Source organism: Sphaeramia orbicularis, chromosome 16 (assembly GCF_902148855.1).
Source record: "Sphaeramia orbicularis chromosome 16, fSphaOr1.1, whole genome shotgun sequence".
NCBI lineage: Eukaryota > Metazoa > Chordata > Actinopteri > Kurtiformes > Apogonidae > Sphaeramia > Sphaeramia orbicularis.
The window spans coordinates 18,803,693-18,819,949 of NC_043972.1; the positions used below are offsets into that span (position 1 = coordinate 18,803,693).

Genomic DNA, 16,257 nt, shown 5'->3' on the forward strand with positions numbered 1-16,257 from the left:
AAAACATTTAGTAGCAGGCAGAATAGTGTTAAAATCGCACATTTCGGATTGTTCGTCTTTGTTTTTATGTATGTATTTATTTGCGTTTTATTGTGAAAGAATAGTTTTGTAAATGTAAATATTTTCACAGTGTAATGTTATTTTTTTCACTGAAATTTTTTCCACATAATTTTTCACAAAGAAAATTTGTAGTTTTCATTATTTATGGGTTATTGTGTTGTTATTTTTACTGTAGATCACATTGGTCTGTATGTGGAACCTGAACCAAAATGATTTGGACAACCTTGACTGTTCTGATTAATTTTTGCACTTTCATCCCGTGGGCCAGAATGGAACCTTTGGCGGGCCAGATTTGGCCCCTGGGCCATATGTTTGACACCTGTGGTTTAGAGCAACATTAAACATTAACATTAGTAAAGTAATGCCAGAAACAGACAGGATTATTGGGAATTATTGAAAATGCAACTAAATAAAATAGCTAAATAACGATAAGCCTGGTCATTCTTTGATACTGTTATGCAGAAATCTTATGTATTATCCCTTTAAGAGTTTAATAACACATGGAAAACTACAACACAAACAAAACGAACAAACAAAAATAAACAACTTGTTTTTGTAAGTTCCTGTAAAACCCAAACCTTTATGTGGTACCAAGTATACCACAAGACATGGCTTTGTGAAGGTGATGTATGGCGTAGCTACTAATGTTACTACAGGAAATGTCAGTGTCAGTGTCAATATCTTTCAATGGAAGTGAGAAGATTTTAAGGAAATTTATTGTTCATTCACTGAAAGCCTTTTAACATTTTCTTTTATCTATTGGTTCAATGTTTTAACTATGAAAGACAAGAACAGTCTGCATGCCATTGTAAAAATACGTTACAAGATCATCGGCGTCAGACTAAGACTTATCTGCCCTCTGGGAGCCTCAGGAGGTGAGGAAAGCACAGACCATCAGAAGAGATCCTCACCATGTGTTGTGTAAGTTTGTTTTGATGCCTTCACGCCGGTGTTACCACGCACCTCAGAGGAGAGCCAACAGATATTCAAAATCTTTTATTCCTTCAGCTATCACCCTTTTTAAACTCTGACAGCAGCCATTTTAGTCATTTTATATGAGATTTTTTTTTTTTTTTAATGTTAGCAGTACCAATAGTTTTTTAGTCTGCATTGGTATTTATTGATTTATTGTAGATTATTTAAATGCATTATTCATAGTTGCTTTATTTGTTTGTCACATTGCACTTTGGATGTAGGCTGATGTCTGTGATAAGCTGCAAATGAATGGGATAAATAAAGTTTTCTGAATCTGAAATACTGATACCTGTTGAATTTATTTGGACTTAACTTCATAATGACATTTTGACTGACGTATTGTAACAAATGTTTATCCTCCTCTGGTAAGAAATATTATTTTAAGTTGAGGAAATGTATTAAAGGTCACATCATCATCATAATCTAGTGTCATTTATCGTAATGACAGAGCTTCCAGGTAACATTTGATGAAACATTTATCAACATAAAGTTCTCTAAATTTTAACCATGATAGAGACTAAAAGTACAAAGGAGCAGAAGGGGTTTGAGAGCTAGTGGTAAAATTTAAATTATCCAAAAAAAAAAAAAAAAAGAAGCCTGAAAACCTGAGAATCACTACTACATTTATGAGCTTGTGAGGTTTTCAGAGGACCTCCAAAGAGAACGACAGTGACGATGCATGAGGTTTGTATCCAACAGAACTGTTTATTAATTCTTGTTACACAATATTAAGTGTGCATCCCACACAGAGGAGGCAGGCAGCCAGTGTAATGAAGCACTGGGACTTCACAAGGACTGCGGCTGCATACAGTAATTCACCGCTCCAGTTCTAACATGGAAGTTCTACTGAGAGCCACAAGAACACAGCGAGAAAAAAAAAAAAAGCCCCCCAAAAAACACTACCAAAAACCTAAAAAAAAAGGGAAAAAAAAAGGATATACAATCATACAAACCACAAATATTAGAAGACTATACATGATTTATGTGCTTGATTGATGTAATATTCTGCATTACATTTTCTATTTCACATAAATCTAGATTCATTTCACGTTTGGTTGTCAACCAATTGCTGTCCTCACATGTGCAGGTATTGAAAACAAGATGAGAGGCAAAAGAAAAAACAAAAAGTGCTTCCATATGAAGAAGATTTCACCCGCACACAAGAGCCTCCTTGAATTAAAACTGAAATAACAGAGGATGCATAAAGGAAAAGCAGAGATGGACTGGAATAACTAGAACTGCATAATCAGCCACAAACTACAACTGCATATCCCACCGTCTCACCGCCTGTTAAATACTTTCCTTCCGTTTTCTTACATGTATATATAATATACAAACCCGTCCGATTTAGTCAACAAGTCCCATCACATCAAGGGAAATGATTGCAAGCAGAAAAACATAATTTAAAGATATATCATGTTGCTAGTTTAGGGTAACTAAAAAAAAAAAAAAGAAGTTGCACACACTGCATCACGTATCATGACAGCACCCGTCTTGCCCTGATACTGCTTTTAGAAATAAGCATCATTTAAAATAAGCAGCAAAAACGACAGAACCACCAACACTGTTACAGATTCATCAGTTCAACACAGTCACGAGAATAAAATGTTAGTGTACACGTCTGCAAACCATGGAGATCTCGAATTTCAACATCTCTGAACCAAAGATAATTTCATATCAACATTTCTAGGTATGTGTATATCAACATTAAAGTGTTACAAATGTTCATATTTAGTATTTAACCAATTTTTAAGGGTAGAATTTCAGCAGTTTAGCCTGAATAAAAGTGAACGTAGCCACTATGGTGTTGTCTTAAAGGTGTTATTTAGCATTTTGGCCATCATCAACATGGTTTTTAGAACCAGAAGTGATCTTATTTGGACAAGAATGCAGAATTTGGGAAGGCCAAGGGCCAGATGTAAGCTAAGGCTAATGTATTTGTACCTACCTTACCACAACTAAAGTCAAACTGTTCATTAGGAAAAAGTAAAATGTAACTAAACTACAAAACAGAAGCTTTGAAACAGGCAAGTAAAACGACTCCTGCAAAAATTACTCAATGCAAATCTGTGCAGTTCTGAAGACCTCTAGTGGTCATCAATGGTACTACACTTTAACACAATCCATTGGTTTCACTTGGTTGTTGCAGCTAAGTTACAACTGTATTCATTGAAGAGTATTTAATGATTTTTAGGGGTAGTTTTATGCAGCAAAAGTACAAAATATTGAGCTTCTTGCCACTTTATTGACACTTCAAAGCTACCGGTAACAAGTATTACAGGCTCCAATATCCATTTACACATTAGAAATGATAAATTGACATACATGTAAATGTCATTACACGTGCATAATGCACTTTTTTTTTTTTTTTTTATAAAAATTTAATTCTGTATTGTTCGGTCTGTACTGTTAGAATTAGGTTTGACAGAGACTATGTTCAAATGCAAATATTCAAACAATGCTTTGGTAAGGTCTATGCTCTGATAGTACTTTATGACTCTTAGGACAAGATACCACCATCTGGATGCATTTAACATTTACACCAAACCATGTCTTTTTCTTAACCCTAACCGAAGTGCTTTCCTTGCCCAAAACCTAAAAACCTGGAATTTGTAAACCCACCTGAAGATATAAAATAAAACCTGTAGGAAATGACTTTGTTAGAACACCAAAATGCTGACAAACAGAAGCTGGGAAATGCTGATATGAAAGGTATTTTCTGAGATCATATCTATCGGTGGTTTGCAAAAGCTCAATGGTAACAACTTTTTCCTGTGACTGGGTTGGCCAAAGCATGGCCTGTTGACTGGTTATATAATCCAGGATGCAGGTGCCTTCAGTCAGAGCTGAAGGTGCAAAAAGAAAAAGAATAGCTCCTCCAAAGCTCTCTGAAGACAAATAAATAAAGTCCCACCCCTGAATCTCCAGAAAGTCATCAACACAAGAGGAGAAAGAACCCAGAGAGTATGACGTGCAGCTGCTTCAGACGTGTTGCATTTACACCCACAACTGTCTGCAACAAACACCAACATCAGTCTGCAGCTCTCTGTTCCTTCAGGGCTTCCCCCTCCGTCTGTTTGTTACCCTTCCATTCTCTGAAGACTAAAGAGGTAGTTTCACATTCGAAAACAGATATGGATGCTGATTTGGAGACACCGGCTTCTAAGTGTAACACAAATATCATCGTCTAGCATGAGAGAAATTAGATCACAGAAAGTCAAAGGAGTATTTTTCTGTAGAGATAAAGAAAAAACATGGACTCTTTCTTTCTTTCGTGTGAACAGAAGTAGGCTTTCCACGGCCAAGTCCTCGATTCAGGCTCTGAATGTGTCCAACAGCGACAAGAGCCGCTTTCACCTCCGTATTCACAAATCTGTTGTGTTTGTGTTGCTGTGATGGTGTAGTAAGTGAAGGTGTAGGGAGGAGCTGGTGGAGCGAGCCCAGGAGAGACCAGGTAAGGGCCCCGCGGTCTGAGTTGGCCCCTGAAGAGGCCGCGGTCTCTGTGGGGGTTTCTAGAGCCCAGGAAGAAACAAAGTGGAGTTTTGGATGTGGGAGAGGAGGGGTTAGAGCTGGAACCCCTCCATGGGTCCCTCCTGCTGCTGGAAGATGAACTGACCCTGACTCTGGTCCACCTGTGGCGCCAGACTAGAGTCCTCCTCCTCCACGCCGAAGTAGTGTTCTATCAGGTCGAAGGCTTTCTGGTAGATCTCCTGGTTCTCGTGGCTCTGCAGGAACTCAATCTTATCCAGACCTAGAGGGGGTAGTGACACAAAGAATTTAAGAAATCTGACAAATTTGGTTGAGTTATGAGTCATATGATCAGGAATGAGTCTCCTATCTCGGCACTGGCAGCATTGTGGGAAGTAGGCCTTTAGATCTCTAGAAATCAGAACCAGATAAACTGACGCTGCTTTTAGAAAAGATGTTGCACACATGGAACCAGCTTCCCGATTAGTATGTTTACATACACAGAAGAACATTCCACTATGGGTCTCATGTAAACAACAGAATCCACCTGGACATCCTCAATCAGGCCTCTTTCTGAATGGAGCATTTCTAGATTAAAACAGTTTTACAGCCTACTCATAATATGCATCTCATTTGTGGGTTTCAGCACAAATTATGACACACTGATTCAATATACCTGCAGCTGGAATAGACAAATATCAGATAAAAAATACATTTCTAGTAGGAAGGAGGAATATTAGTATACTAGAATAGCATGATACTAGGATACTTGGATGGATGTATAGCTGCAGATAAACTAGAATATCAATGGAATATTCATTTTCATTCTCCATGCAGCAGTTTATGAGAAATGATGGTGAAAGATAGAAAATACTGAGCATGTAAAAGTAATAAGTGTAATCATTTGCAGAACAGCTGAAATTTTGAGATAATCAACATCAGTCAGATTATTTCACAAGGCCAGTAAACAAAAAAACAGAACAAAACACAGAGTCTCATTGGTGGAACTGCTGTGGAACAGTTAATGTTTCATGTTTGACTTATACACATCCACCTAGGCAACAGAGACAGTTTAGGTCTCTAGAAGTCAGCATCAGCAATACAATGTGCCCAATTTTCCAATCTAAATTAAAACTCCCCTTTCTCGCATGCTTTTAAATTATTCATCCTCAAATGAAACTGCCAAAAAAAAAAAAAAAAAAACTCAGTCTGAAAATGTAATACCTCATGGATTGCCTGGTGAGGTGTTAAGAACTGTTCTAAAGGTTCCTGAATATTTCAAAACATTCAGTGAAAGTTGCAGATCATTTTGTACTGTTGCCACAATGGGTGGAGACATTGGCTCACAGAGAAAAAAAAAAAAAGTCTGACACGTCGACAACTCAGGATTTCTGGTTTTTCTGTACTTACACAATCAAGACCAAGTTTTTTGAAGTTTTTTGAGCCCAACACTAAGATGTGTTGTAAAGATGTGGTTGTCATCGGTGTTGATATTAGTGAATGATTGTGTAGTGGATCAGGGTCATACCATAAGCCTCCTCGATGAGGGCGCAGTATGGGTTGATGCCTGTTCCGTTTTGTTTGGCCTCCTGCTCTCCCAGTCTGAGGATGTTCTCCAGACCATTCAGGGAAACCTGGACAATCTTTGAGTCCATTACTGTCAGCAGATCACACATGGGCTTGATGGCATTAAGAGACACCAGGTACCTGTGGACAAAAATCAGACCAAGAACTTAAACTATATTTATGCAGGGTGCTTGCTCTTAATCCAAATAAAAATTCTAGACTTTTTCCAAAACTGCTATTTTTTCCTCCAGACCTTGACTTTATGTACTTTTATACTTTCTTGCCTATTTTTTTGGTTGAGACTGTACCTGCTGTGTGTCATAGAAAAATTCATTTTAATAAACGTATGAAAGAAGAAATGCATAATTCGCAGTAAATTGTGTTTTACTGAGAAATGTTTTCAAAACATATGAAAATCACAAAAGAACATGAATATCACACGAACAAGTTTCACTAGAATAATTCTGGTACCAACCAGTTCGTGAAATCATATTAAGTTTTTTAATATGCCTTCCTCGTGTATTTCTTAACTTATAAGAGTATGTGCCTTTAAGCTTACTCCAAAATTCAACTATGAGAGAAACTTTTTCCCATACTTAATTATGACTTTCACACAAAAAGTCTAAAAAATAGCATTTCAAAATTCTATACTTTTTAAGACTTTCAAGACTTGCATAGGAACCCTGTATTTCAGAGAGAATTACACAATGAACTAGTCACAAAATCAATCAATTCAGTGAGTGACATACTTGATCTGTGCAGGAGTTCCTCCAGAGGTGGCGTTAGTGATCGCCCACGCTGCCTCCTTCCTCGTGCGGAACTCAGCCTTCTGAAGAATTTCAATGAGCACGGGGAAGATGTTGGCATCAATCACATTCTGACGAGGAAAAAAGTGTCATTAACTGTCAATCTCTTGTTTACATCTAACAGACTCATGAACAATAGACCATACATTTTTTTTTTTTTACCTGAATCTGAGCTCTGTTTCCTGCTGTAATGTTGGACACAGTCCAGCATGCCTCCTTTTTGATGGACTCCTTAGGACTGCTGAGGAGGTGTAGTAAACATGGCAGTGCTGAACAATTCAAGATTACCTGGAAAAAAATAGAATTAATATTGTGTATGACATTAAGGCATGAATAAATAGGCAAAGTGAGAGAGTTGAGGAGACTCTACCTGTGTCTGGATGTCATCTCCAGTCACAATGTTACCCACTGCACGTAAAGCAGGAGAAACCACCTTATAGTCACTGTGCCTGTTAAATTAAATATAACAAAAGAATTTATCAGTAACATACTCAAAACAGCATTATTCAATTCAGGCCGAAGTAACCACAGGAAAAGCTCACACATTCTTTAGAGCTAAACACCTGACTAGTAGTAACAGTGAAACCATGTTCCAAGCACTTCAAAATGTTTTGGATTTTACGCTAATGCTCTAAAAACCCACATTTACTGTTCATTTAAATTTATGTATGTTGATTTCACTGTGGCCAGAGCTGTTCTGCTCACAGACTTTTGTTGGTGGCTTCTTTCTTGTTTTTGGGCTTGTGTCAAAGTATTTGCACAACACATCTGCCCTCAAGTTTTAGTTAAAAAAAAAAAAAAAAAAAAAACTTCAAGTGACCACGTGGCAGTAATTTATTAAAAAGTGTCAAACATCCTTCAGCACATATGACTGAGAGCCGAATTATGATGCATCTGCAGGTGACCCGTGTGTCTTTAAAAAAAATAAAAATAAATTGTCTGTGCTCCATTATTTACAGCATGATTATAATCACATCCCTACAGGAACACTGGACCTAGCATCCCTTTAACCCATTATCATTATAGACCTAGCCTGATAACTTTAAATCAGCCTGTTCCCATGATAGCAGATTCTTACATGAGCAGCTCCACCAGTCTGCGGCAAACACCGGAGTCGATCACCGTCTGGATCTTTTCATTGGGGCCATCAGACAGGTAGGACAGAGCCCAACATGCATCAGCCAGAACATCTGGATCACTGCTGAACAGAAGCCTGGACAGCACACTGAGACAGGGAGACACCTGAAGACAGCACAGATGACACAGGGAGCGATTAATAATACTAACGGACCTGAAACTAAGTCAAGTATACCAGTATTGTGAGGGAAAACTGGACTAACCTTGGTAAAATCTGGCGGTGGGTTCTTTCCTCTGCACAGGTTGGACAGAGCCCACACTGCATTGCGTGTTGTGGTGAGACGGTTGGACTTGGCGAGCAGCCTGAAAATGGGATTTGTTTGTTTTCATGTGATGTTTCATTTGAAATAAAACATATCAGACATAAGGAGGCCGACACTTACTGTTGCAGAGATGGTAGGATGCCACAGTTGAGCACGTAGTCTCTGCACTCAGCGTTATCTCCAGCTATGTTCCCCAGCGCCCACACCGCCTGAAAGAGGACACACAGCAATGACCTCTGGCATTTCAACATGGAAAATACACAAATACACTGTTATGGCAATAATCTGACAGAAACTCAAAGAGATGGGAACTGACATCCAAAAGGTTTATCTCTGAAGCAACTGCATAGCATAAGATTTCAGGGTTCAAGTTAAATTTAAGATTTTCTAAGGCCTTTTTAAGACATTACGGTTGTGATTTAAAGCGTGTGAAGTTACAAATAAATCAGAAAATGAACCAGATATTTAGTGAAGTCGCTACAGCTGTGGTGTTGGCATAAAATCCTGAATCCTCTTTGTTTGAGATCGAGACAAGACCAATCTTAATGGCAAGACCAAGCTCAAATACTACAAAACTAGTAATCGCAACATTTTTTTCCCCCAACAAGCTTAACGTTAACATAACACTACAACAGTAAGAGTTACAATGGTGGCTCTAATGTACTCACTTGTTCCTGGACGTCCTCATACTCAGAGTTGAGCAGTTCGATGAAGATGGGAACAGCTCCAGTTTCTATCACCACCTTGGTGTGCAGGAAGGTACCTGAGGCGATGTTAGTCAGCGCCCAGGCTGCCTCGAACTGTGGAAACACACCCATTGTCATAATTTTAGTCTAAAATTTCTCCATTTAACCTTATAATTATTGCTTTTGCTTCACTATTGATCAGGTGATGGTTAGTCCTAAAGCCAAAAATGTGGCAAAAACATCTGTTTAAAATTTTAAGTTATTTACGGTGACCAAAAACAATAGTTTAAATGAGCCTGCAATAGCACCTGCAGTTTGTTCCTTAAGAAAATACTTAGTTTGGAGGGTAAAAATATAGAAATGTGTAGACCTTAAAGTAACACCAATAACAAAAACAGGTCGTTAACTGTGATGAAATAGATTAATGCTGCATTTTATAAAACGAAAACACCTCAACCTGCCGTCTTCTGTTTTAAAACCTTCTTGAGGCTTCTAACTTTGATGATGAACCAGAGACAACAATTTAGTATACATCAAGAAATAATAATAATTATAAAAATAAAACCCAAACATTTAAATGTTACTACCTCTCTTAGCAGGCATACAGGTGTTCAGTCATCTGTCCTTCAGTTGGAGTCTGACAAGCCTCATTCATTTACTGAAGCCTCATAAAACTGCCAATATTCACTGATTTGTTTGGTGGTTTGTCACTTCAGTGCAGTGTATTAAAACAACTGCAACAACAGAGACACAACAACACAGGCTAGACAATTGCTCTTTTTTCCCTAGGAAACTTTGGCATGTTTGAGAGTCTTAAGAGCTTCAGTTCCACATGAGAAAAGAATGTATGTTAGCTAAAAAAAAAAAAAAAAAAAAATCAAAAATATCCTAAATATAGCATGCGCTTTAACAGCTATTGCAGTAGTTTAAACTAGTATATACATTCAGACTTCCCCTTTAAGACCATTATATCATTCTCTATCACACAGATGAACCTGAATTACTCATTAATCACATCCACCCCGGAGACTTGCCTCTCAGCCTCTTTCCGACTTTCAACAGCATGGTTCTCAGCAATTTTGAGGATCATGATGTGGGTGGTAAAATTGAGTAAAGTAGGCGCAAAGTTACAATTTAAGTAATTTTGCTGGAGTGACAGACCGAACGACTTAACTAGTGGTTACAAGTTATTCTTGGTTGGAACATCTGATAGGGTGACTGTTGGGCTTTGCCAACCACACACTGTGAAAACAAGATGTCTTAAGTGACAGCAGCAATGTTCCAAAACCCTCCACACAGTGAAACCACTCAAACATGCAAAGGACTAATCTTAGCTCCATGCACACTCGCCGACTGAGACGCTGTCCAGCTCTCACCTGCAGAGTGCAGTTCTCACTTCTTTTGAGGAATTCCACAAAACGATTCACAACACCTGGAGTGGAAATGACCTCATCTATGGGTGGGTTGGGCTCTGCAGAGAAGAAGAGAAAAGAATTAAAAAGAGAGGTTTTAAGTGACTCAGTGTTGAACAGATTAGAAACGGGCTCACTGAAGCATGGAGCTTTTTTATTTCTATGCACTGGGATTATTAGTATCTTCTGACTGACTGGCCTTAAAACTCCCCACAGTTAAGGCTTTAAATAACTATGCTTTTATCATTTTAGACACAACTCCTCTGTACAGCTTCTGCCTCACTGTCAGGACAACAGAGTTCATTTAAAAAAAAAAAAAAAAAACACATTAGTGAAGCATCTTTAGATTTTGAACTATAGGATTGAGAGAAACATCTCTTCAGACCGCATGGGATTCCAGACCTTTTCACACAGGAATATCATTACCTGAGTTTAACCAATAATAAAAATAATTGTCAGTTTCAGCCCTAATGTTTCATATGAGAGAGTTCCAGGGATGTACCAACCTTTGGAGAGTAACTTCCTGAATTTCTGTGTGGCAATTAGCTGCTGATCTGGGTCATCAGAGAAGATCATCTGAATCATATCTGGAGTAATGACACCATCCTGCACAAACGCAAACAGAACAATGCTGCTCTGACTGTGCACATTTAATACATTTACAGGAAAAAAAATACACAGACAATGCCAAAATAAATGAAGAATCTGGGATTGAAACACTTACACCTGCCACAGGTACAGTGGAGCTGATGTCTGGATCCTGAATGGGACACTCCAACATGGACTCATCATTTGATGGGACACAAACATTCCTCCTTTTGAACAACTGTAAAAAAGAAAAACTCATGTAATTAACCAGCAGCTTTAGCAATGGTACTGCTCTTAACACTGAAAGAGTAATGGGACTGACACCAGGGGTCAATAGATAATCATCCTGACCATTGTTATATTAAAAAAGTTTTATGATTATCAGGCGCATTTCATAATTTCTCATGCTTCTCTCTGTAATCACTATTCTGTGGTCTTGTCAACTTCCCATTCACACCACTATCTGACTGGTCACACATAAAGACTAATTCAACAATGACATAAAACAAACTGCTATTTAATTTTCTTACAACCCCTTAAATTTAATGAGAAAACTTACAGTATGTACTTAAAATTTAGAGTAAAATAAAGTTTTGCAATTAATGGTCTCCTTAATTACTAATAATCATCATCAGAATCAGCCCTTGAAAAAAACTGAACATCCTCTGAAGCGTACCAAACATGTCTGGGGAGGGAACAAGAAGTAAACATAAGAGGGAGGTCTTGTGGTCGCGACATGTACAGATTATCTTGGTCAGATGCTGCTGCTGCTAGAGCTGTTGTAGTTTCCATAGTTAACCGATATATGTGAAAACACCAAAACTCAAGCATCACTCAGAGCTGAAGTTTTTTTTCTACTACTACATCATCACAATATGAGATTAATGCACTGTCCAGGGTTAGGGCAAATGTCTTAATATCTGTTCTGTGTGTTTAGCCTCCTGGTTTGTAATTCATTATCTTTCATTAACTTACAACAATAAACTCCTCTGTGCATTGGTTCTGCAGCTTTGCCCTGAAGTAGGGTTCTAACTGTGAGGTGATTCAAACCACCAGTCACAGGTGAAATCTGGTCAACCTAGGACCAACATCATAACCAACATGAAAGAATCTGTCTCTACCTGCTCCTCTCTTTTCTGTTTGCGTAGCTGGATTCCTTCCTCCTCTCTCCTGCGACGCATCTCCTGAGGATTCAAGGCTTTGTTCTTGTAGCTCTTCATCCGGTAGCTGTCTTTGCCTGGACTCGCCATCGTGACTGGAGTCAGGGAGAAGACTGATTTGTTATGATCAAGGTCCAACACAGGCTTATCATGAAATAAACTGTGACTTTGACAACATTGCCATCCTTCTTCAGCAGGTAGGCTTGAAGACTGCTGAAGATAAAAACTAAATCTTAGGCTGCTCCCATAGTTAATTTAAAGTTTTTAGTAAAGTAATCAGCCGAAGTATAGCACTATAAACATACTATCACAAAAACATAACAAATTAATAGCATCAAGAACCAGGCTAACACATACAGAGCAACAAAAAAGGACAGTAGTACATTTTTTAGAATATGGGTCCCTCTGCAGGCTACTCTGTTATTATTGTATTATTGTAACAATTAGGGTTAATGTGCAAAAGTATTAATTGCAAACAAAGGTTTTTCTAAATGCTAATGAGATGGTGAAAAAAAAAATAAATCGCATTTAATGGGAGTGTTGGTCTATGGGGTCTGAGGGTCATGTGTTCCACATTCCAAACACTAGAAGCACTCGGAGAGCGCAGACCTCCGCCAAGGCTGATCAGTGCCCCCCCCCCCCCCCCCCCCCCGTGGGCCCCCCCACCCCTGATCACCACCAAAATTTAATCATTTCTTCCTTATCCCATTTCCAACAAACCCTGAAAATTTCATCAAAATCTGTCCATAACTTTTTGAGTTATGTTGCACACTAACGGACAGACAAACAGACAAACAAACCCTGGCAAAAACATAACCTCCTTGGCGGAGGTAATAATGCAAACATGTATTAGGAATGAGAGGTTGACAGATAGTGAATTTTTGTTGGCCAACATAATGGCTGTTTACAGAGGAGAAACAAGTCATAGCTGATTCACCGATATTCTCTTACCCCTGAATTCCAAAATTTTGACAATAAAAATGCAGACAGTAATTCATTAATAAATGTGAAACTAAACAAAGTAATCATAAAAAAAAACAAAAAAATGTTTTTTTTTAATCTAGGTTTGAGCACATTTCAGGTATTATTTTTCCTCAACGTCAGTACTTCTACAGGTACTTCTGTTAATACTTTATAAAATGTCTTATTGGCACTGATTACTCTTTATTAAGAAAAGCTCCCCTTCAAATACAATGTGTAAAACTTCTGTTTGCTTTTTTGCCAAGTCTTCTAAAGTGAAATTATTCCTATGTATAATGGCAGTTAAATCTTAGGTTGGAAATGGATTCACACACTGAGAAGCATATTTTAGTGCAGGGGTGTCCAATCCTGATCCTGGAGATCTACTATCCTGCATGTTTTAGATGTTTCCCTCTTCCAGCACACCAAATGGTCATTATCAGGCTTCTACAGAGCTTGATGATTGGCTTATCATTTGAATCAGGTACGTTGGAGGAGGGATACATCTAAAACATGCAGGACAGTAGCTCTCGAGGACCAGGATTGGACACCCCTGTTTTAGTGTTTAACAACTCTATGTCTAAGGTTTCACTGAGGTAGTTTCATTTCTGTGACTTACTTTCCTTCCTTTACCACTGTGCTACTTAAGGTTTTAATGTGTTTTGTAATCTCAAATTAATCAAGAAACTGGTATTCTTCACATTTTTACGGGGAATTCTCTACTGGAGTTGTTTCAGTTGCATCTTTACAGAATCTTACTGAATAACACTGAATACAGTGTTTTTTATACTGCAGGAAAAAATGAAAATATTAGCAGTGCAATGCAAAAGTAGTCTTTGTACAATTAGGAGTCAACTTTTCATAACCACTAAAGAATGGTGTGTTTTCACGTTTGAGACAATATATTTTCCAGTGACTCTCATGGGGTTTTTAAAAGAGTTTGTTTGGCTAAAGTAGGTGGAGACGGCCAGGCCATGAAGTAGACACTCCTGTAGTCACATTTATGAATTTCACAGGACAAGAGGGAGATGACAAAATGCAAATAAGATGGAAGCTGTCAAATTAATGTGGTGGACTAAAAAGTAACCTATTTCCTTCCTTTTAAGATGCAGTGGGGCAAAAGTGTAGTTGCAAAGAAAATTGAATGCAGTTTGAGTAAATGTACATGCACAGTTTAAAGAGCTCTTTCTTCAACAAAATTTCCTCACCAGATTCATAGTACCCCACCTTGCAGTGATCTCCAGAAACTGGTATTCTTCACATTTCTACGGGGAATTCTCTGCTGGAGTTGTTTCAATTGCATCTTTATAGAATCTTACAGACTAATACTGAATACAATGTTTTTTATACGACAGGAAAAAATGAAAATATTGACTGTGCAATGCAAAAGTAGTCTTTCTGCAATTAGGAGTCAAGTTTTCATGACCACTAAAAACTGGTGTGTTTTCAGGTTTGAGACAATGTATTTTCCAGTGACTCTCATGGGGTTTTTAAAAGAGTTTGTTTGGCTAAAGTAGGTGGAGACGGCCAGGCCATGAAGTAGACACTCCTGTAGTCACATTTATGAGTTTCACGGGACAAGAGGGAGACGACAAATTGCAAATGAGACGGAAACTGTCAAATGAACCTGGTGGACTAAAAAATAACCTATTTCCTTCCTTTTAAGATGCGGTGGGGCAAAAGTGTAGTTGCAAAGAAAATTGAATGCAGTTTGAGTAAATGTACTACATGCACAGTTTGAATAGCTCTGTCTTCAACAAAATTTCCTCACCAGATTCATAGTACCCCACCTTGCAGTGATCTCCAGAAACTGGTATTCTTCACATTTCTACAGGAATTCTCTGCTAGAGTTGTTTCAATTGCATTTTTACAGAATCTTACAGACTAATACTGAATACAATGTTTTTTATACTACAGGAAAAAATGAAAATATTGACTGTGCAATGCAAAAGTAGTCTTTCTGCAATTAGGAGTCAACTTTTCATGACCACTAAAAACTGGTGTGTTTTCAGGTTTGAGACAATGTATTTTCCAGTGACTTTGATAGGGTTTTTAAAAGAGTTTGTTTGGCTAAAATAGGTGGAGACGGCCAAGCCATAAAGCAGACACTTCTGTAGTCATATTTATGAGTTTCACGGGACAAGAGGGAGACGACAAACTGCAGCTGAAACGGAAGCTGTCAAATGAATGTGGACTAAAAAGTAACCTATTTCCTTCATTTAAAGAAGCAGTGGGGCAAAAGCTTAACTTGCATAGAAAATTGAACGCAGTGTGAGCAAACGTATATGCAAAATTTGAGGAACTCTGTCTTCAACAACATTTCCTGACCAGATTCATAGTACCCCACATTGCACTGATCTCCATAATATACTAAAAACGTCCATAATCTATCAAGTCAGGCTTCCACTTTCAAATCCTGGAATTCATCCGTTTGAGCGAACAGGAAGGGGGTCAAACAGAGCCTACTCCTCCTTTTCCAAAAACTATAGCTAGCATTACAAGCTAACGGTGCACTACTGACAGTCAAAACACACAATAATAAAACCATCACCTGACAATAAACAGAACACATTAACGCACAAAGACTACGTTAACACATGTAGCTGGGATTAAGTGACATCTATTCGTGCAAAAGGACAAAATTCATCTCTTATCCACTCCCTCATTAGCTTAGCGGTTAGCTCCGGAGCTAACGCTGCGTTGTGTCCTGTTTCTCAAATACAATCGGGTGAAATAACTGCAGCTTCAATTTTCTAAGCACACAGTATAACTGAGACGTCACTGACTGAAGATTGAACGTACCTGGAGTTTGGTTTGGAGGTTTTATTGCCACAACCTTCTTTTGCTCTCCCTGTTTCTGGGAGCAAAATGGCGTCAAACTAAAACTTTCCCAGCAAACCTCTGGCGTCAACAAAACCTCTTCCACTTCCGCCAGCTGTCAGCCGGGTCTTCTTCTTCTACGGCTGCTTTTCAGGTTCTAACGTAGTTGTTCATCATATTTTTCTTAGTTTAATAATAACATTTTCCATTATTATTCCAAATTGGCACATCAACGTCCAAACATCACTGTTTTCAAAGCCCTTTTTTCCAATTATGTGGACAATTTTAGAAACAGTATAAATTCTAAAGCAAAAAAAAAAAAAAAAAAAAAAGTCAAATATATAATCTTATTTAAT

The 16,257-nt window shown here is 38.1% G+C and overlaps 1 protein-coding gene across 1 annotated transcript; it reads right to left on the reverse strand.

Annotated features, from left to right (window-relative positions):
* Positions 1-1,715: 1,715 nt before the first annotated feature.
* kpna5 (karyopherin alpha 5 (importin alpha 6)) lies at positions 1,716-16,006 on the reverse strand. Its single transcript, XM_030156969.1, has 14 exons — positions 15,884-16,006; positions 12,083-12,216; positions 11,098-11,199; positions 10,880-10,979; positions 10,338-10,432; positions 8,944-9,075; positions 8,396-8,484; positions 8,216-8,315; positions 7,954-8,117; positions 7,246-7,324; positions 7,038-7,163; positions 6,819-6,946; positions 6,032-6,210; positions 1,716-4,786 (listed from the first exon to the last, which is right to left on the reverse strand). Exons 2-14 carry the CDS (start codon positions 12,209-12,211, stop codon positions 4,599-4,601), a joined length of 1,611 nt encoding a protein of 536 aa, XP_030012829.1. The 5' UTR covers positions 12,212-12,216; positions 15,884-16,006; the 3' UTR covers positions 1,716-4,598.
* Between the last annotated feature and the right edge of the window lie 251 nt (positions 16,007-16,257).

What these genes read in the sequence shown, in the direction of transcription:
- kpna5 (XM_030156969.1), bottom strand. Translation starts at nt 12,211, where the DNA reads ATGGCGAGTCCAGGCAAAGACAGCTACCGGATGAAGAGCTACAAGAAC. An exon ending in ATGAGGACGTCCAGGAACAA is followed by an intron (nt 8,485 to 8,943) that starts GTGAGTACATTA and finishes GTCCTCTTTCAG; the next exon opens with GCGGTGTGGGCGCTGGGGAA. An exon ending in GGAACTCCTGCACAGATCAA is followed by an intron (nt 6,211 to 6,818) that starts GTATGTCACTCA and finishes TTTTGTCCACAG; the next exon opens with GTACCTGGTGTCTCTTAATG.